This window comes from Rattus rattus, chromosome 9 (genome assembly GCF_011064425.1).
Source record: "Rattus rattus isolate New Zealand chromosome 9, Rrattus_CSIRO_v1, whole genome shotgun sequence".
Classification (NCBI taxonomy): domain Eukaryota; kingdom Metazoa; phylum Chordata; class Mammalia; order Rodentia; family Muridae; genus Rattus; species Rattus rattus.
The window spans coordinates 64513684-64532219 of record NC_046162.1 but is presented as its reverse complement, the minus strand read 5'-3'; the positions used below and the strand labels follow the sequence as shown (position 1 = coordinate 64532219).

At 52.8% G+C, this 18536-nt stretch overlaps 1 protein-coding gene across 3 annotated transcripts; it reads left to right on the top strand.

The window, feature by feature from the left end:
• Positions 1–2171: 2171 nt before the first annotated feature.
• Endov (endonuclease V) lies at positions 2172–18155 on the top strand. Of its 3 annotated transcripts, XM_032913383.1 has the most exons (10): positions 2172–2394; positions 2718–2889; positions 10479–10613; positions 10797–10836; positions 11552–11664; positions 13242–13310; positions 13618–13746; positions 16078–16154; positions 17392–17463; positions 17592–18155. In XM_032913383.1, exons 1-10 carry the CDS (start codon positions 2339–2341, stop codon positions 17830–17832), a joined length of 1104 nt encoding a protein of 367 aa, XP_032769274.1. In that variant the 5' UTR covers positions 2172–2338; the 3' UTR covers positions 17833–18155. The 3 variants fall into 3 exon arrangements, with proteins under 3 accessions (XP_032769274.1, XP_032769276.1, XP_032769275.1); XM_032913385.1 differs by lacking the exon at positions 2718–2889 and having other exon boundaries at positions 2292–2394; XM_032913384.1 differs by lacking the exon at positions 17392–17463 and having other exon boundaries at positions 2297–2394; positions 17619–18155.
• Positions 18156–18536: the final 381 nt, after the last annotated feature.

Here is an 18536-nt window from a genome sequence, read left to right as displayed (position 1 = left end):
AAATGCATATGCATGACGTAGCTATACACTTCTCTCAATTCTCCTAGGACTGTAAGCCAATTGCTACTTCAACCTTAGCTAATGCTGACACTCCTCTGCACTTACACACTCACTGAACTCACACACCACATTCATTCACCACACTCACCGCACTCCCACCTTGGGACAGTTATACCTTTGCTCCCTCTGCCTGTCTCACTCATATTCTTTCTTCTTTGTCCTTTGCATGGACGATGATGGATTCTACTCATTTCCATCCCCATTACCTCATCTATCCCCTTCCTCACCTACTGAAACCACTCATCCACCAAGGGTTCTCCTACTTCCCTGTGTGTGTGTGTGTGTGTGTGTGTGTGTGTGTGTGTGTGTGTGTGTGTGTGTGTGTGTGTGTGTGTGTGTCCCACTGAGTTTAATAAAGCTGCTTGCATGAGCATGGCACCACTGAAGAAAATGACAATCCACCCCACAGTAACCAGTAAGGGCCAAAGTCCTTCAGGGAGCTGTGGGACAACTCTCATGTCTCCTAAGTCTCACACAGGCCATCCCCACCTCCAGTTCAAAGTCCTCTTCCCTTATTTATTTGTGGTTTTCCCACACAGCAGCACAACACAGTTGTACATACTCTCACATCTTCTTGTTCTGGGCTCAGTGTCAGCATTCACCAGAACTCAGAAGGAAGAGAGCCCCGAGGAACTACTGGTCCAAGAAATAAACCATGAACCACCTATTTCTAACACCAAAGAAGGTACGTTAGATACACGTAAGTTTACCAGATCAGAAAAAAGCAAGAGGTTGTAAACCCCAGTCCTTCCAGATGGTACCTGCTTGCCTAGGCTCTTTTGATTTAAGGGAGAACCAAACAAAGGCCTACAATCTTGAGCTGGGGAGCTGGTTCAACAACTGTCAAGTGTGTGCTGCTGTTTCAGAGGGCCCAAGTTCAGTTCCTAGCACCCAGGTCAGGAGGCTCACAGGCCCCTGTAACTCCAGTTCCAGGGGAATCTAACTCTTCTGGTCTCCATTGTGTATGTCTGCACTGGTTACACAGACATACAGAATAAAAACAAATCTCCGGGGTTGGGGGTTTAGCTCAGTGGTAGAGCACTTGCCTAGCAAGCACAAGGCCCTGGGTTTGGTCCCCAGCTCCGAAAAAAAGAAAAGAAAAAAAAAAAACAAATCTTTAAGAAAATCAAACTACAGTCTGCTGAGCTCAAATCAAGGAGAGGGAAGGATACACAATAGACAAGTGAGGCCCTGGGGCGTAAATGGACAGGATGGGCATTTTATGGGGCAGACAAATGCGATTAAGAATACAAAAACTACAGTTCTGCACCAAATCATTGGGCATTAGCCAACTTTGGGTTTTGTTTAGGGTCGACACCCTATGGTGGCTAATCTTGTTTGAGGACTTGACTTAATGAACTAAAACCCAAGGGTCCAGACACCTGCCCTATATCTAAGGGACACCTTCTGGTGACAACCTGTACAAAAAGATACGGAAGAAAGAAGCTTTTGGTTTTGCCTGCTTGCCCTCACCTTGGATGGCAAACTCTAAATCGCCTTTCATATATTTTTCTATTGGTTCTTTTCCTCTAGAGAATCCTGACTTACACACACACACACACACACACACACACACACACACACACACCCTGGTCTGCAGGATCCTTTATATTTTTTCGAAATGGGGTTTCTCCGTGTAGCCCTGGTTTTCTTAGAACTCAGTTACTGTAATCCAGGCTGGCCTCATATTCAGGGATCCACTTGCCTCAAACGAATTAGTGGAATGTGCCACCACACCCAGGACCCTCGCCTTCACTGGTTTTTGAGTTGTCATTTCGGACTGAGGATTTCTCACAATAGGTGCAACTGAAGAATCTATGCTACAAAGGTATCTCAAGTTTAGAGAGAGGTTTTCTGCGCGGCAAGCGCGCCCACACGCAATTTAGTCGATGTGTGGACTCGAACCTGTCTTCGGAGCTACAGAATCTGCAGTAGTGGAACCGTGTGGCCCCAAGGCTCAGGGTGTGCAAGGGATCCAACTGCTGGCCAATCTTTACAGAGCGGGGCCAAGGCTGCCTGAGAGGGCTGGGGACGCCGGGTAAGGCTCAGAGCGGGGCTCGCTTTTCCAAAACCCGAGTGAACCCACCTACAGGACAGGGGATGCCAGCATTTGAGAGAGTACTGCGGGAAGAAGCCAGTGTTTGACGCCCAGCACTGTCGTGACAGCGGCCCCTGGTGGCAGCGACATCAGCTGAAATGGAGGGACGCAGCGTCGAAGGCTAGCGTCTTGGAGTGGGCGCTCCGGAAGTGACGTCCTCAAAGCGTCGAGGCCCTAACCATGGCTCACACGGCCACAGAATGGCCACCAGAGGAAACCCTGTCGCTCTGGAAAGGGTAATGGGGTCGGGGTCGTGCAGTAGCCAAGGGGGTAGCCTTTTCCAGTAACCTTCCTACCTCACAGCCCCTATGGCGGCGGGGAAACTTAACCTCGGTGCTGCAGCGCAGGCCTGATCCAGGCCGCCAGCTGCCGGAAGTTGCAGCCTGCCTTTGTGGGCGTGGTCCTCGTTTCCGGTACCGGGGATCACATCCCCTGGCGCTTTTTTTTAATTGTGGCTTGATGGGCAAAAAGCAGAGAGGGTTAGTTGGGAGGAAGGACGCCCCGAGGGTCGCGCCGTCCCCATGGGACCTGAACCCGTTTGATGTTCGTGTCCTGTTAGAGAACAAGCCCGGCTGAAATCGCGCGTGGTGGATCGGGACACGGAGGCATGGCAACGGGACCCCAGCTTCTCGGGCTTGCAGAAAGTTGGGGGCGTGGATGTGTCCTTCGTGAAAGGGGACAGTGTCCGGGCCTGCGCTTCCCTGGTAGTGCTGAGCTATCCAGAGCTCAAGGTAACCCGGGTGGGATGTTGAGCCCTGTGCAGTTTGATCGTAGGCAGAGTCGGGGTACAATTTTGTAAAATTTACTTTTTTTTAAATACTTCCCTCTGTGTATGTACATACGTGTGTGTGTGTGTGTGTGTGTGTGTGTGTGTGTGTGTGTGTGTGTGTATGTAAGTTTTTTCTTTTTGATGCTAGGAAGCCAACTTAGGCCCTGGAACATGATACACTTCCACCTCATTTGTAGAATTTAACAGGTTGGAATGTCTTTGAAGGAAATTTTTTAAAAGCAAAACGCTGAGGGAGTGCGGGCATGCATGTGGTCTACATAAACCCCCACAAGTCTACATATATCTACACAAATGGGTAATTAAAAGTATTTTTTTTAAATATCAACAGACAATTCCAGGTCCGGTTGGTGTGTTTCTGATCGGATGGGAGGGTAACCTGGGACTCGAAAGCCCTGGGAGCTCAAAGTACTGAGGGAAGAAAGTGTCCCAGTGAAAGGGTGTCAAGTGACATGGGGGGCCCAGGAACCCCACAGCTCTGAGAGGAAGCCTCAGAGGCATTGCAGCTTCCAGGGGGAGAGTATCCCCAGCTGAGCTGAGGAACTCAGGAGCCTCAGCCCTGCTCCTTCTCTTCATTTCTTTTCTTCTTGTTTTTTTCTGTCTGGAGAATTACATCAGGCAGGAAATCTTATGAAAGAGATTTACTGGAGGGAAGAATTCAGGAGAAAGAGGGACCAATCCATGGATGGCTGCCCTCAGCTCTTGAAAGTGGACAGCAGGAAACTGAACAAAGGGTCAGTGCTTTTATAGAACTTCTGAGTGGGCAGAGCTTCTCAGGGCAGAGATTTCCAGAGTGAGAACTTGTGGGATTCCACGTCCTGAGCTTGGGATGTGCTTTCCTGTTCAGAGATTAGTAGGTGTTCTCACCTCCTTTTCCCTGTATTAGGGCCCATAGGTTAGGGTGGCTGGGAAATCCTTCCTGGTGGAAGCCAGCCTTTGCTGAGGCGCCATCTCTGATGCTGCCTTGGGGGAGGCTGGAGAGGAGGTGCTGCCACTGTTGACAGCTCCTCATGACAGCAGTACGCTGAAACAGGAAAGGCGCTGCCACCACGGACAGCTCCTGGGGCAGGTCCTACCAGGAGGGAGAGGAAGTGTGACACCATGGACAGCTCCTGTGGTGGTGTGGGCTGGGGAGGTGTCACCATGCTTCCATTTTGACTGGAGCCGCCATTTTGGACAGCTCCTGTGGGACATTTTACTGTCGCAGCTATAGCCTAGGGAAGGAAGGAAGGACCTTCCACTTCCTACATGGCTTTTGTGGTGCACTTCTCTGGGACTATGATTGTCATCTTGTGTTGCTCACGCCAATGGCATACAAAACACACCACAGGTTTCACAAGCAGAATGTTTCTACCTTCCCAGACCTCCTGATTCCCATCTTGTCTCACACTAGCGCCATTTTTAAAGTTATTTTTAATTTTTTGAGGTAAAATAAAAAAAAATGTTTTTCAGCCAGACGTGGTTGCACTCACCTTTTAATCCCGGCACTTGGAAAGCAGAGACAGGTAAGATCTCTGAGAGCTCAAAGCCAGCCTGGTCTGCAAAGTTATTTCCAGGACAGAAAGCTACACAGGGAAACCCTGTCTTGAAAAACCAAAAAAAATTTTTTTTTCATAGTGTTTACTATTAAACTTTATTCATATTCTCCTCCTGCACAGTACTCCCCAGTCTTCCTCCCAATTCCATGCCTACTCTTCAGGGCTTCCCCTCTGTCTCTTGCACATGTGCCACAGTCACCCCTTCTGTAGGCTGCTTATCTGATTCCTCACAGCCCCACCCCCACCCCCATCCCCCACCTCAAGTGCTGTTCTTTGCCTCCATGGATAAGAGGGCAGTTTTCGTACAAAGCAGGCATGATCTAATCACAGGCCTCTTAAAGCCTCCTGCTTGGCGTGGCAGTGCATAGCCCTGTAATCGCAGCACTTGAGAGCAACTGCAAGAGGAGCAAAGCTAATCCCAGCCTGGGCTCCACGAGATCCTGTCTTAAAACAACAAAACACTTCGATCCCCTTCCCATGATCTCTGGTTAATGAAGTTGACACTTGTTAATGTGACTTAGAGGCCTCTGGGTCTCTGTTGCCTGCTTGGATGGACCTGATGGTTCACCTTCCACCACTGCGGTCAGCACTCCCTAAACACTACTCTTCAGAGCTTCAAGTCCTTCAAATGGGTCTGATGGCCCTTCTTTGTAGGCACACCTCTCCTAGAGTGGTCCTCGCCTGTTTGGCTCCGGCATCCTGTAGAGCCCACTTTAGTCATTACTTAATCTAGTGAGCCGTCTCCACACCACCAGACCAGACGGATGTCTCTCAGCATCCTTTTCCAGTCTCTGTGGTCAGATGGAACAAAACGCCTCAGGCTGGGTCACCTGTACACGAGTATTCCTCAGAGCTGTGTAACCTGGGAGGTTCAAGATCAGGTAATAGGATGAGATTGTGAGGCTCTGAGACTTTCAGATACGGACAAGCCCTTCTCTGGGTTCTACGGTTGTGGGGTATTCACCAGAGAAAGACTGCTCGGACATGGGTTTAAGCCAGTAGACAGTATTAGGCGCCTGGCCTCTACACTGGGTGTTGGGGTCCCAGTATAGCAATGAGCCTTTCTCAGCATGAGCTTTTAAGCACAAAAACAATGTTCTGGGTTGATATACTTCAGTTAGCAAGAAGAGTCAGAGTGGAGCTACAGAAGTTAAAAAGCAGGGTTAGTTCATTTTGAAACGTTCCTAAAACTATGTGGACATTGATGGATTAGGCCTTTGTTTTAATTGTGGCATTCGGTGCTGTTCACATGCCGAGTTTTACAGCCTAAAGGGTGTTTTCTTCATGGAGTCAGCTGTGCTAACGTCTGTGGACCTGTTACACTTTCCTGTGTCCTCACATGTGACTTAGTCACCACAGAGATGCCACCCACTTCTTAATGCAATCACCTTGTATGTAAAGATGCCAGCATGTGAATTTAAAGACCATAGCAACCCTTTGCCCTCTCCTTTGTCCTACCAAATGAACTTAGCCCGTCTCTCTCCCCAGAATGTAAATCCTCATGCCAGGAACCATGCCTTGCCCTTGTAGATGTAAGACACCGAGATCCTCTCTAAATAGATAACGTGCACACACGATCAGTCTGCCTGTGGCCTCTCTGCAGTCAGCAGCTCAGCGAGCTTTGGCTGCTCCCCAACCTTAGCACTTCCCATCACCACTCCTCCAAAAGCCTTCCTGCCTCTGTGGCTTCGTGCCTTGCCCACACGGCCCCTTTCAGTTCCAGTTCAACACAAATGCAAAAGGCCTCCTGTGCTCAGAGGTAGGTATGTGGTAGGAAGCGGGGCTCATGTTCTTACGGTTTCCTGGGCATTCACTATGATATGTGATAGGTAAGGGAAGAGACAGTGACTCCTGTGGACACCCTGGGTCTCCTGCTCCCCACGCTACCCTTTCTCCTGTTTCCTCTGACCTAGTGAGAAAGATTGCCCTAGTTAGTTTCTATTGTCAACCTGACCCAATCTAGCATCACCTTGAAAGAGGGAGGTCAATAGAAGAATGGCCCTCAGATTGGCCTGTGGCTGTGTCTGTGAGTGATTGTCCTGATTGATTATTGAGATGAGAGGGCCCAGCCCCCTCTGGGCATCAGTGTCCCTAGGCCGGTGGGCCTGGGCTATATGAGAGAGCTAGCTCAGTGAGGCAATGAGCAGTGTTACTCCATGGTTTCGCCTCGGTTCCTGCCTGAGTTCCCACTGACTTAATGGTGGACTGTGACTTGAAGGTGTAAGTTACATGAACCCTTCTCTCCCCAAGTTGCTTCGGGTCTGAGTATTTTATCACAGCAACAGAAAGGTAACCAGAACGTGGTGGTGTGAATGCCAGCTCCTAAGAGTCATATAGGAAGGCCTTGAGGTGGTTCACGCACCTTTAATCCCAGCACTCAGGAAGAAGAGGCAGGCAGATCTCTGAGTTTGAGGCCAGTCTTATGTACAGAGTGAGTTCCAGGACGGCCACTGCTACACAGAGAAACCCTATCTTTAAAAAAAAAAAAAAGTCGTATAGGAAGCAACTGGCACAGAAGCCATCTTCCAGCTTTTCCCCTGAGCAACCTCAGACACCCCGGCATGTGGCTTTAAGCCCTGTTTAGTGTGCCTGCTGTCATAACATTCCTCAGCCATGTGAAACCTCCGGGGCAGTGAGCCATCTTCCCTCCCCACCCCCCACTGAGGGTTCTTGGGGGGGGGGGTAGACCACAGTTGTGTCTTAGCCTCGCACCAAGCAGAGCAGCTGTGCCTGCCCGTTCGGTTAGCATTTGCTTCTTGTAGTCTTTAAGTCAGGAAAGAATTTTGGAAGAGTGTGGCCCATTGGTTCCCAGTCGCCCGACTGCAGCGCGCCTGGGGGTGTGTTTAAAGACACAGATTGCAGAGGCAGGCTCCTAAAGGCAGTAGAGCTGTGGTTTATGAGCACATTAGCTACTCACACATGAAGGATTGATTCTGCGCATGGCTCGAGGGTGCAGCAGGGAAGGCGTGGCTGCAGGCGAGCATGTTTGCTCACATCCCAGCAGACCAGAGAGCACAGGAAATGGAGCACTAGTGCTCAGAGCTCTCTCCTTTTATTTAGTCCTGGACCCCAGCCCATGGAATGGTGCCGCCCACATTCAGGGTGGATCTGTTCTCTTGCGTTGAACCTCTCTGAAAATGTCCTCACAGTGACTTGTAAAAATTATTTTTACGTGGATTTTGTCTACCTGTATGTCTGTGCACTGTGTGCATGACTGGTGTCCATGGAGACCAGAAGAGGATTTTGATTTCCTGGACAAGAATTATAGACAGCTGTGGTTGTCAGCCTCCATGCAGGTACTGGGAATTGAACCCAGATCCTGTGGAAGAGCAGTCAGTGCTCTTAACCGTTAAGCTATCTCTCCAACCCCTCTTAGAAACCAAAGTCATCACACTAAAGCTGCGCAGGTCTGGAGAGGGTGTGACTGGGGTCTAGGGCTTGGCTGGTTTGTGGGACGGAGGGGATGTTCTATGCTCAGTTACGAGCGCTGGCGGGGTTCAGTGCTCTGCACCACATGTAACTGTAACTGGGGTCATGGCTTGGCTAGTTTGTGGGACGGAGGGGATGTTCTGTGCTCAGTTAAGATGGAGGGGATGTTCGGGGTTCAGTGCTCAGCCCCACATGGCATCTTACGGCCTTCTGTAACGTAGCTCTGGGGAACCCCGTGGCTCTCGTCTGCCGCCATGGGCACACACGTTTGGTGTGTTTACAGACAGGCAGACGGACACTCATACAATAAACAAACTATGTAAAATTCGATCATAGCGCCGGTGGGAACAGCAGCCTCACTGGGTTACACACTCTTGGGTTTTGTAAACTGTAACGTGAGTCACAGCAAAGCTGTTCACTACCGTTCCAGAGCCACCGCCCGTTTACCAGAGAACCCACCTCCCACAGCAGATTCCCCATAAGCTGGCCTTGCTTGGAGAATGAGTGGTCCACCTTTAGGCAGTCAGGAATTCTTTCCTCGGTGTCCTTGACAGATGGCAGCCTTATGGGCTAGCTCCTCCCATAGCTGACCATCTGTACCAAGTGCGTCCTTTTCCATGTGAAGAAGAGACTTCTCTGTCTGAGGTTTCCTCATGAGTGCTGTCCTGGCAGCAGCACCTAGAAGGAAGGAGTCTTCCCTGCCCTCCTACAGTCGGCTGCTTCCTGTTTGTTCTATCCTGAAGGCCACAGCGACTTACGCTGCCTGGTTTGCTGGGGGTCCCTAGTGATGCCGTCCGCAGCATCCATCTCTGCCCTCATACCGAAACCTACACAACTAAACAGTCATCCAGCAATCATTACTGGTGTAATAAGATTCTTGTGGGTCCATGAACCTCAGGTCCATGCACACCTGTGTAAGTTGAGCTTAAGACACTGCAAGCATTTTCCTTAATTATTTTTTTGATATTACAACATAATTACAAACCTTCCCCTTTCCCTTCACACCCTGCAAGCTCCCCCATTTGCCTCCTCCCTGCTCCCTGTGGAAGGTTACTTGTATGTGCGTGATTTCAGAGTTGGCCATTGGTTAACCAAAGAGGTTTGCTCTTCCCCCAGGGCAGACTACCTTCCTGCTCCCAGCATTCCTCAGTGGCCTGTAGTCCTTTGTCCCGGTCTGAGGCCTTCCGAGCTCTCCCCTGTCCCTATCAGTTGGTGTAATCCACATCCAGGTTATTTAGGCAGTCATGTTGGTGGCAATTCATGGCTGCAGCTTCTGAAATCCCTAGGAGACACAGTCACATGGCAAACATGTTCGTCTGGCTCCTTCAGTCTCAGCACCGGCTGTTCTCAGTGGTCCCCAAGCCTCAGGGCAAGAGCTATGTTGTGGGTGTGTCTCTCAGTTGGGCCTGGGATCTACAGCACTGCCTTGGATCAGTTGCACTGTCTGTAGTGGTCTCCGGCTTTTGCTGTCTGAGTCAGATTCTGAGTAACGCCTCACTAGAGTCATTGCAGCCTTGCGAAGTTTCCTCCTAACTCTTTCGTGAAAGTGTTAGCAGGCCGCGCCCCAGCACCCAGTAGCCAGTTCTCTAGGTGCACTTAGGTACAGATCCAGCCTCGGGTCCCCTTGGGAATTGTGGTCTGGAAGCTCCATCAAGAGCCTGGGTGGGGGAGGTTCTGGAGAACATGGACATGGAAGGAGTGGGTCTGCACAACATGTCAGAGGCTGGTGAAGACCTAGTCACGACCCTGTGCTGTGTGTGCAGAGCCCTACCTTAAGCACCGTAGTACTTAGTTGGCAAGCCAGCCATCTTCAAGTGATAAGGTGCTTTTAGTTTGAAAACTAGTCTTTTTGCTAGAGAAGACCTAAGAAAGGCCCGGGTTGTCCCCTACTCCTCTGGAAGCCGTCTGACCCCGTACTTCCTCCATGCCTCCTCACAGAATGCACAAGGCCTACTGTCCTGAGCTCTCCTGAGTTTCCCCATTCTTTGGGGCTCTGTTCTTACAGCTTGCTTGCCTGGCTCTAAAGGCATTCCTGCCCATCTCCAAAATGTTTGAAGATCTCAGAACCCTGTCCTGCTTGTCTAGCCTTTCCCCCACGGTTCTTCTGAGGTACATTCAGCGCTGTCAGAATCACAGCACACTCACCCAGGGTCTTCTACTCTGGCCTTCAGCATCCCTGCAGGTGGTCAGCTCGCACTGACAAGGAGTGAGCCAGGAATACAAGGAGTAGGTTGGCCTGAGGCTAGCAATCACCTCAGCCAAGCTCCTGAAAGAGATGGGATTGGGGAAGGGGCGATGCTGATCCTCATGCACACCAGGCCCTAAGGGTATTCCCTGTCCACTAGGTCTTGGGGGAGCTCATCCACACAGGTCCTGTGCAAGCACCTATAAGGTGAAATTTAAGTTGACTCTCCAGCACCCACGTGCAGACAGATCATTTCGCCCTGTCTTTCAAACCCTGGGCTCTCCCTGGCCACAGGTGGAAGCCATGGGTGGGAGGTAGAGGAATGAAATGGAACAGTGGTTGCAGCCAACATCTGACCTGCATCTGTGACCTTGCTGTCAGGTGGTGTATGAGGACAGCCGCATGGTTGGCCTGAAGGCCCCCTATGTGTCAGGCTTCCTGGCCTTCCGAGAGGTACCTTTCCTGGTGGAGTTGGTACAGCGGCTACAAGAGAAGGAACCAGACCTCATGCCCCAGGTAGGTGCCTCCTAAGTGAGGAGAACCCCTCTGCTTGTGCTTAGGGAGGGAAGGTCCCCTCAGGCCACTGCCACCCATAGAAGGAAGGGGATAAAATTTTCAAAAAATAAGACCCCTGTTGCCATCCCCCCTTCTTGCTGCCCCAGGACAGCCCAGCTGACTGACTCCCCTGTGGCTCTGTAGGTCCTTCTTGTGGATGGAAACGGGGTGCTTCACCAACGAGGTAATCCTCCTAAAAGAGTCAGATGGGGGCCATGGGAGAGTAGAATGTTTTCCACCCAGAAGAGGCCCTCCTCTCACCCTACCTCTTTGTACCCTCTTGCCTCCCACGGTACCCACACTGGCCCATCCCCAGTACCTCATCTAGGCTGACCCACCTGATGACTAAAGAGTTGAGGGGCTGAACTCAGGTTACCTCCATTCCTACACTGGCCCTGAGCTACCCGGCAGGCTTTGCCCCCGTGCATGCCGGGGCACTGTGTCCTACAATGACACTCACATGTAGGGCATGAGGGAGGTATTGGCCTTTGTAGCCATCAGGAATGACAGGTCTGGCTAGAAACCGTGGGTCTGGAGCCAAAGGATAGACACACGCTAATCAGGACAGCAGTTCTGGGTCAGCAGGCCACTCCTAGGTGTGTGTTGCCAGCCATTGCAATCCAGGTGCCCTGACAGAAAGCACAGACCACAGGGGGCAGGTGCAGAGGCCTGAGGACAGCAACAGATAGAAGGGGGTGAAGGGTCACGAGGATGTATGTGCCTCAGTTCACCCATGCTGTCGGAGGAGGAGGCTTCCTACACCCTCCTTAACACTGGTGCTGTCAGGACAGAGGGCCCCGGTCAGTTTGGCCCAAGAGTCTGTGTCTGTAGATGAGAGGTTGTGGTTGGTTCCCTGACCCATGCCCACCACCCAACTCTCTCCCTTTGCTCCCTCACAGGCTTTGGGGTAGCCTGCCACCTTGGCGTCCTTACCGAGCTGCCCTGTGTCGGGGTGGCCAAGAAGCTCCTGCAGGTAGAAGGACTGGAGAACAATGCTTCGCACAAGGAGAAGGTGAGGGGGCTTTGGAACTCCCTGTGACTCATGTGTACCTGTGTTATCCCTGGGGCCCATGGCTTGGCCACCTCTTTGGGCACCTCAGATCCAGCTGGGCCTGCTGGCTCTCTCCTCACATCCCTGGTGTCTTGCCCAGAAGCAGACCCACCTTTCCGGGGCACTGCCTTCCAATTGTTGCTGGGCAGTTCAGAGCGGTTGCTCTCAGCTCTCAGAAGCTGCCTGGGCCCCTCCCACCATGCCTGCCTCCCCTACTTCCTTGCCTCTGCCAGCACAGCACCAACACAGGGCCATGTCCTCCCGTTCCTGGGGACAGGCTTTCCAGGCTTCCATCTCATGCCGGCCACCTTCTTCCCTCTGTGGTGTTCACAGCCAGGCCCTGCTTACTGCGGTGCCTGGCTGTGGCCCTTGCTCCACTTTCACTGAGCCATTTTCTACCTCAGAATCCTCAGTGTGGATGCGCCATCCCCATCCAGGGAGGCCGTTGTCCTAATGTTTATCCCTCGGGACAAGTTCCAAGAGACCTGACCATGTCTTTCCTAGCTCCCAGGAGCCTGTGTAGAGAGTGAGTGAGTTGTTGAGCTGGCAGAGTGGAAAGACCCAGGTCCACGTGTGGCAGTCTGACGGATGGATGTCCTGGTCCCTCCCCACCCAGAAGACAAGGGCTCTGAGCTGACTTGTGACAACCCTAGCTGGAGAGGACACATTCAGGAGGTGGCAGCTTCAGCCTAGACATGGACTGCTGTGCCCAGTGTCACCTGTGTGTCCTCTGCCTGCCTCTTGGGCCTTGGCAAACCACAGCCCTTTTTCTAAGCCCCAGTTACAGGGTGGACGGAGCCTCATGGCAGTGACCTCAGCACAGTCACCAGCATTCTCAGTGTGGCCTCTGCCAGGGGTGGGGGTGGGGAACCTGACCAAACGAGGCCCTCTCATCGCTGCTTAGGCTTCTAAAATGAAGTTTGCTGGGCTGGAGAGATGGCTCCAGAGTTAAAAGTGCGTCCTGCTCTTGCAGAGAACCCAAGCTGGGCTCCCAGCGCCTGTGCTGGGTAGTGACAAGCACGTGTAACTCCAGCTCCACGCTCCGATGGCCCTGGCTGCGCTGAGCACCTGCCCTCACATGCACATCCCCCACAGACATCCACACTCACTGTTTTGAAAATAACCTTGAAAAGAATCAAGCTTGCCTTCAGCTCCTTCAGAAGGGACAGTGGGTGAGGCACGGCTCAGTCAGTAAAGTGCTTGTGTCGCACATAGAGACCTGAGGTTCATTCCCACTGGCCGTGTAACAAGTCCTGAGTGTGGCCATGCTTGTCCCCTGCACCAGGAAGCAGAAAAGCCAGTTGGTGAACTTCAGGCCAATAAGAGACTCCTACTCAGAGAAGGCGACGGTGGCCGCTTGGGATTCGTTTGTGAGCTTGTAAGATGGAGGTCTCTGCTGTGTTGTCATGTCTGGCCTCAAACTCACAGAGATCCGCCCTCTGCCTGTCTGGGGCTGGGACTACAGCTGTGCACCAGCATTCCTGCAATATACATTTTTTTAAAAGGTGCTTTTACAGTTTTTTTTCTCTCTTTCCTAGATTGTGCTCCTGCAGGCTGGGGGAGACACATTTCCTCTGATTGGCAACTCTGGGACTGTCCTGGGAATGGTGAGTGGCCAGAAAGCTGTGCCCTGTCTAGACTCGGGGCCTACTGGGCCTTGGCACAAGGCAGCTCACGGCAGCTCATGCACACATGCACTTTGTGCGGGCTGGGCCCTTTTCCCTATATGTCCTGAGACCAACCAGGGTATGCTGTGTCACATTCTCTCTCCTCTGGCTACCTTCACCCCATGTGTCACCCGAAGATACCTGAGGGCCAACAATCCCAGAGTCCTTGTACTGTGTGAACTCCTTCCTGCCATCCAGGACATCCTCAGAGCCTCAGTCCTGAGACTTGACCTCCCTCCATCCACAGGCCCTGAAGAGCCATGACCACAGCACCAAGCCCCTCTATGTCTCTGTGGGCCACAGAATAAGCCTGGAGGTCGCTGTGCGTCTCACCCACCGCTGCTGTAGGTTCCGGATCCCAGAACCTATACGCCAGGTATGGGGGCTGGAAGTGGGAGCGGGGGTCCGGGTACTGACACTGCCCCCTAGTCTGTCTTAGTTTACCTTTCATTGCTGTGAACAGACACCATGGCCAAGGGAATGCTTATAACAGCAATCATTTATTTAGGGCTGGCTCACAGGTTCAGAGGTGCAGTCCATTATCATCAAAGTGGGAGCATGGCAGCGTCCAGGCAGACATGGTGCAGGAGGAGCTGAGAGTCCTACATCTTCACCTGAAGGCTTCTAGTGAATACTGGCTTCCAGGCAGCTAGGATGAGGGTCTCAAAGCCCACGCCCACAGTGACACACCTACTCCAACAAGGCCACACCTCCTAATAGTTCCACTCCCTGGGCCAAGCATATATAGACCATCACACAATGTCACTTGGGGTGGGTCTCTGCAGGGATCTGAAGACAGATCCCCAGGCCCTGGGCGAGAGAGCCTGGAGGGAGGACCAGTGGGGCACAACCCTTGGTCAGAGGCTCTCATAGGGTCTTTCTATGGCTACATTGAGGACTTGTGCTGGTGCCAAAGACACCAGTTAGGACCATGGCTCTGCCAGACATGTGTTACCTAAGCTGCTGTTCAGGGTCCCAGAGGCTCAACACTGATAAACCAGTCATCTCACCCTACAAGAAGGCACACGCAGCTGAGATCCCAGCATGCACCGGTCACTTTCTGCATCACCTGTTGCATGATGGTGCTGGCCAACAGAGGCCCCTAGGTTGACGACCCAGGAAAAGCCACTCTTTAGAGGAGGGTAGGACAGTCCAAGTTCTGGAAAGGCACCATGAAAAGCCCTGGTTCAGGAGGCATTCGATGCATTCAAGCAACTCAGCCAGAGCAGGGAGGCAGTATCACCCAGTTCCAGGGCTTTCCAGCAAGGGGCTTAAAGCAGCTGCTGTCTGCATCCGCTGTGGGACAGCTTTTCAGGCCACAGCTCCATTCCCTCTGTGGGCTGTGGGGTCTTTGGCAGGTGTGAAGGAGGCCATGCAGCAGAAGGGCTGCAGGCTGGACTCTGCCCAGAGCCTGACTAGACTCAGCCCTCAGGAGAGCTGCAGTTGCACAGGATGTCCTCCAGGTGGCAGCAGCAGGCTGTGCCTCCTGTGATGCTCAGCCCAGCTCCTGGAGAGGCTGCCCAGAGGTGGCCCATGAGTGAGTGAGCTCTTGTCTCAGCCCCCCAAACCTCTCCCCCGAGGAAAGTCCCTCTTTACCCTAGTCCTCACTTGGGGCGTTACTGGGTTACAGGGGCAGTGCTCTCTCAGCCTGTGAGTCACGTCCCTAGCCCCAGAAGGCCTTTCCCCTTCCATCTTGGCGGTCTAATGAGAGAAAGCCACTGATACCCCCCTTAGCACTGTCAGCCCAGTGCAGTGCAGAGCCAGACCTGCTTTTTCAGCCATAGTGTTTCCCAGAGTCATAGCAGTTTCTGTCTTAGCAAGTAAGGGGTCAGCCTCCTGCAAAGCACCCTGAATACTGGAAGCCAGAGCATGCCTGTTACAAGAGAGCCTGCCCAACCCTGGGCACACGCAGAGCGAGCACATGATGGTCCCAGGTTGGCAGGGAGGAAGGGAATAGGCTTTGTCCTGCCCAGCAGGACTGGCTGTGGCTCTTGGCCTATCTTCTTTTCCCTGGCCCCTCAGCAGAGCGCCCTCCCAACGGTTCCATGTCCCCAAAGTTCTCCAAGAAGGGGTTGGTGCCTGTCTCTAGGGTCTTCCTTCCCTCTGCTCTGGTAATACCCAGACCCTGGTACAGCCAGTAGGGCTATTGGTTTCAGGCCCTGCCCATCATGACATCCCACTGCCCACGGCCTACTTCTCTTAGCTGAAGATGAGCTGTCTTCAGGATTAGCTGTCTTGTGATCCCAAAGCTAAGCTAAACCCATCTGAGCATGGATCAGGGGCTTCCTGAGGCCAGGCCCTAAGAGGTGGTGGAGGGGAGGGCGTATATTCAGATCTGAGTCCCACTGTGTCCCTACCTGTGGTCCCCAAGCCCTTTGTTATTATGGTAACTCATCAAACTTTCTGGAGATGGACAGGTGTCACAGCTGACGCCCATCAGAGGGACAGCCAGAGAAGACAGACACCTGGTCTGTGAGAAGAGGGCTGAGCAGCCTGGAAAAGCAGGAGCTCTGGAGCCAGGACCTTCAGCCCATTCACCTTAGCGCCAAGGGCCTCAGCATCTCTGTCAGTTACACTGTGTGGGACTGACATCCCCAAAGGACCTGGTGGGCCTATGGGGGCTGCCCTGGAAAGTGATAATGTGCTTTAGGCTGCTAGGGATGGGAAGGCATGCCAGGGCCTGGCTTCAGCTGTGTATATCCTTCAGGCTGACATCCGCTCTCGAGAGTACATCCGGAGGACTCTAGGACACCATGGGGAGTCTCCTGCACAGAGAAAGGACAGGTGAGTGTGGGAAGGATACCCTCAATGGGCTGTGTGTTAGCCCATCCTGTCCTTGATGCAGGGTTGTAGCTTAGGGCCACAGAGTGAGGCTGGGCCTGGTAGGAGACTTAGGGAGGAGGTCGCTCAGAGGAGAATAGATCTCAAATGTAGTAGGAACTCTCAAGAAACCCCACTCCTATGGCTCAGCTGACCTAAGGCCCACCTCCAAACATGGCTGCTAGCCTCGTTAGGGTTTCTATTGGTGTGAGGAAACTCCATGATCAAAAGCAAGTTGGGGAGGAAAGGGTTTATCTTAAACTTCTACGTCACCATTCATCACTGGAGGGAGTCAGAACAGGAACTCAAGCAGCACAGGGAGAGGGGAAGGAGCTGATGCAGAGACTGTGAAGGAGAGCTTCTTACTGGTTTGCTCCTTGTGACTTGCTCAGCCTGTTTTCTTATAGAACCCAGGACCACAAGCCAGGGATTGCACCACCCGCCCTGGGCTGGGCCCTCCCCCATCAATCACTACTTAAGAGAATGCCCTACTGGCTTGCGGACAGCCTGATCATGTGGAGGCATTTTCTCGGTTGAGGTTCCCTCTTGTCAAATGACTTTAGCTTGGGCCAAGCTGCCATAAAACCACCCAGTACAGCCACCTAGCCTTTTCTGGTCCACTTCATCTGTCCAGAGGTCCAGACCAGGTCTCCCCAGAAAGGACATGATCTTTGGAGTCAGATACGGTTGTGTTGTTCACCACATTCCCTCCCGTGCCTGTCTCCCCATCATCGGAGTTCCGTCCTTCGAGCTCTGAGATCATGAGTCTGTAGTCAGTCTCAGTCTCAGCTAGGGACACAGGGCTAGCATGGACTCTTTACACAAAGTGGTTTTCCTAGAACAGGCCTTAGGGAAGTCTTGCCAAGAAGCAAGTACCGTGATCCCATTTCACAGGTGAAGGAGCTAAGGCACAGGGCATCTGCAGCGGAACGTGGAACTTATGGCAGCTTCAGTTTTGATCCCTGCCTCTGTCGTGCCTCAGTCCCAAGTACAAAGGCCCTGACTTGGGTGGTGTATGAGTAGTTAGAACTGCACCTCTCATGCTCATTCCCATGGTAGCTGGAGGCTGTTCCTGGGCCGCTACGCTGTTTGAGAACTGAGGGAATGGGCGGCTGGACCCCTACCCCGATTCACAACTGAACTTGGACCCCTGAGGGCAGAGTACACATGTTCAGTTGTGACTGTCTGCCTGTCCCTCTAGGCTGTCCCTTCATCAGGCCTTTGAGAGACCCCTGGAGAGCAAGGGGACTTCCGACACACCCTGGCTTTTTATGTCACCTGTTCTTTTTTTTTTTTTTTTTTTTTTTTGGTTCTTTTTTTTTCGGAGCTGGGGACCGAACCCAGGGCCTTGTGCTTCCTAGGTAAGCGCTCTACCACTGAGCTAAATCCCCAGCCCCATATGTCACCTGTTCTTGATGTCATTACCAGGAGCCAGAAGGAGCAGAGCCCAAATGCATGCCCCGCAGGAGGCCCAGGAGCACCTGCAGATCAAGGCAGGCCTCCTGAGTGCTGCGGCAGAAGCTCCAGCACAGACCTGAGAGACCCTGAGCCAGGCTTCCAGGAGCAGAAGGACCAGCAGTTGGAGGGAACTAGGTGTCAGGAAGGCCCAGACCTCTGGCCTCCTTCTCCAGCCTGGGTATAGTCACCACCCTGAGAAGATCTCTGGGAACCCTCACCACTACACCCCAGAGGCAACAGTGACTGAAACTCCAGGAGGATGCAGCAGGCTTCGTCCAGTTTGGGCCAGTGGCTACCAGCCTCCTCCATCACTGGCTAGTCAGTGTGGTCACCACGCCCCAGCAGGACCACACTCCAGACCAGGAAGCACACACAAGCACCAAGAGTACATGAAGGACTTCAGGCCTCGGTGCCCAGAGGCCCTGTGGCTGGCAGCCTGTACCAGCACCTGCAGCTCTTCCCTTCCCCCTCTGCTCAATACAGACCTGGTTCTGGCTTCACGGCTTTTCCTCATGGGTCATTCTGACTTCACCACCCCAGCCACAGTAGACTGTTTGTCATTCGTGGGGACAGCCAGGCTGCAGCCCCCAAGGTGCCTGCCTGCTGCTGAGCTTGAGAGGCCTGCAGTGGGAAAGCCTCAGTCTTGGAGCAGGCTCGAGCGTGGGCGTTGGGGACTCAGCTGCACAGAGGGTGCCAGATGGGAAGCCGGTTGAGGCCCATGGTGAGAAAGCCCCAGGCTTGGCTCCTCACTCCTCTTCCTGCCACCCTCTCACCAGAGAGAGCGTCAAAATCCCATCCCACCAAGAAGGCGGGTCTGTTCTAGCCTGGTGGCTTCTTCCCTGGGTGGCCTTAAAGGGGCAACTGAGGCAGGCCAACAGCATGGCTGCA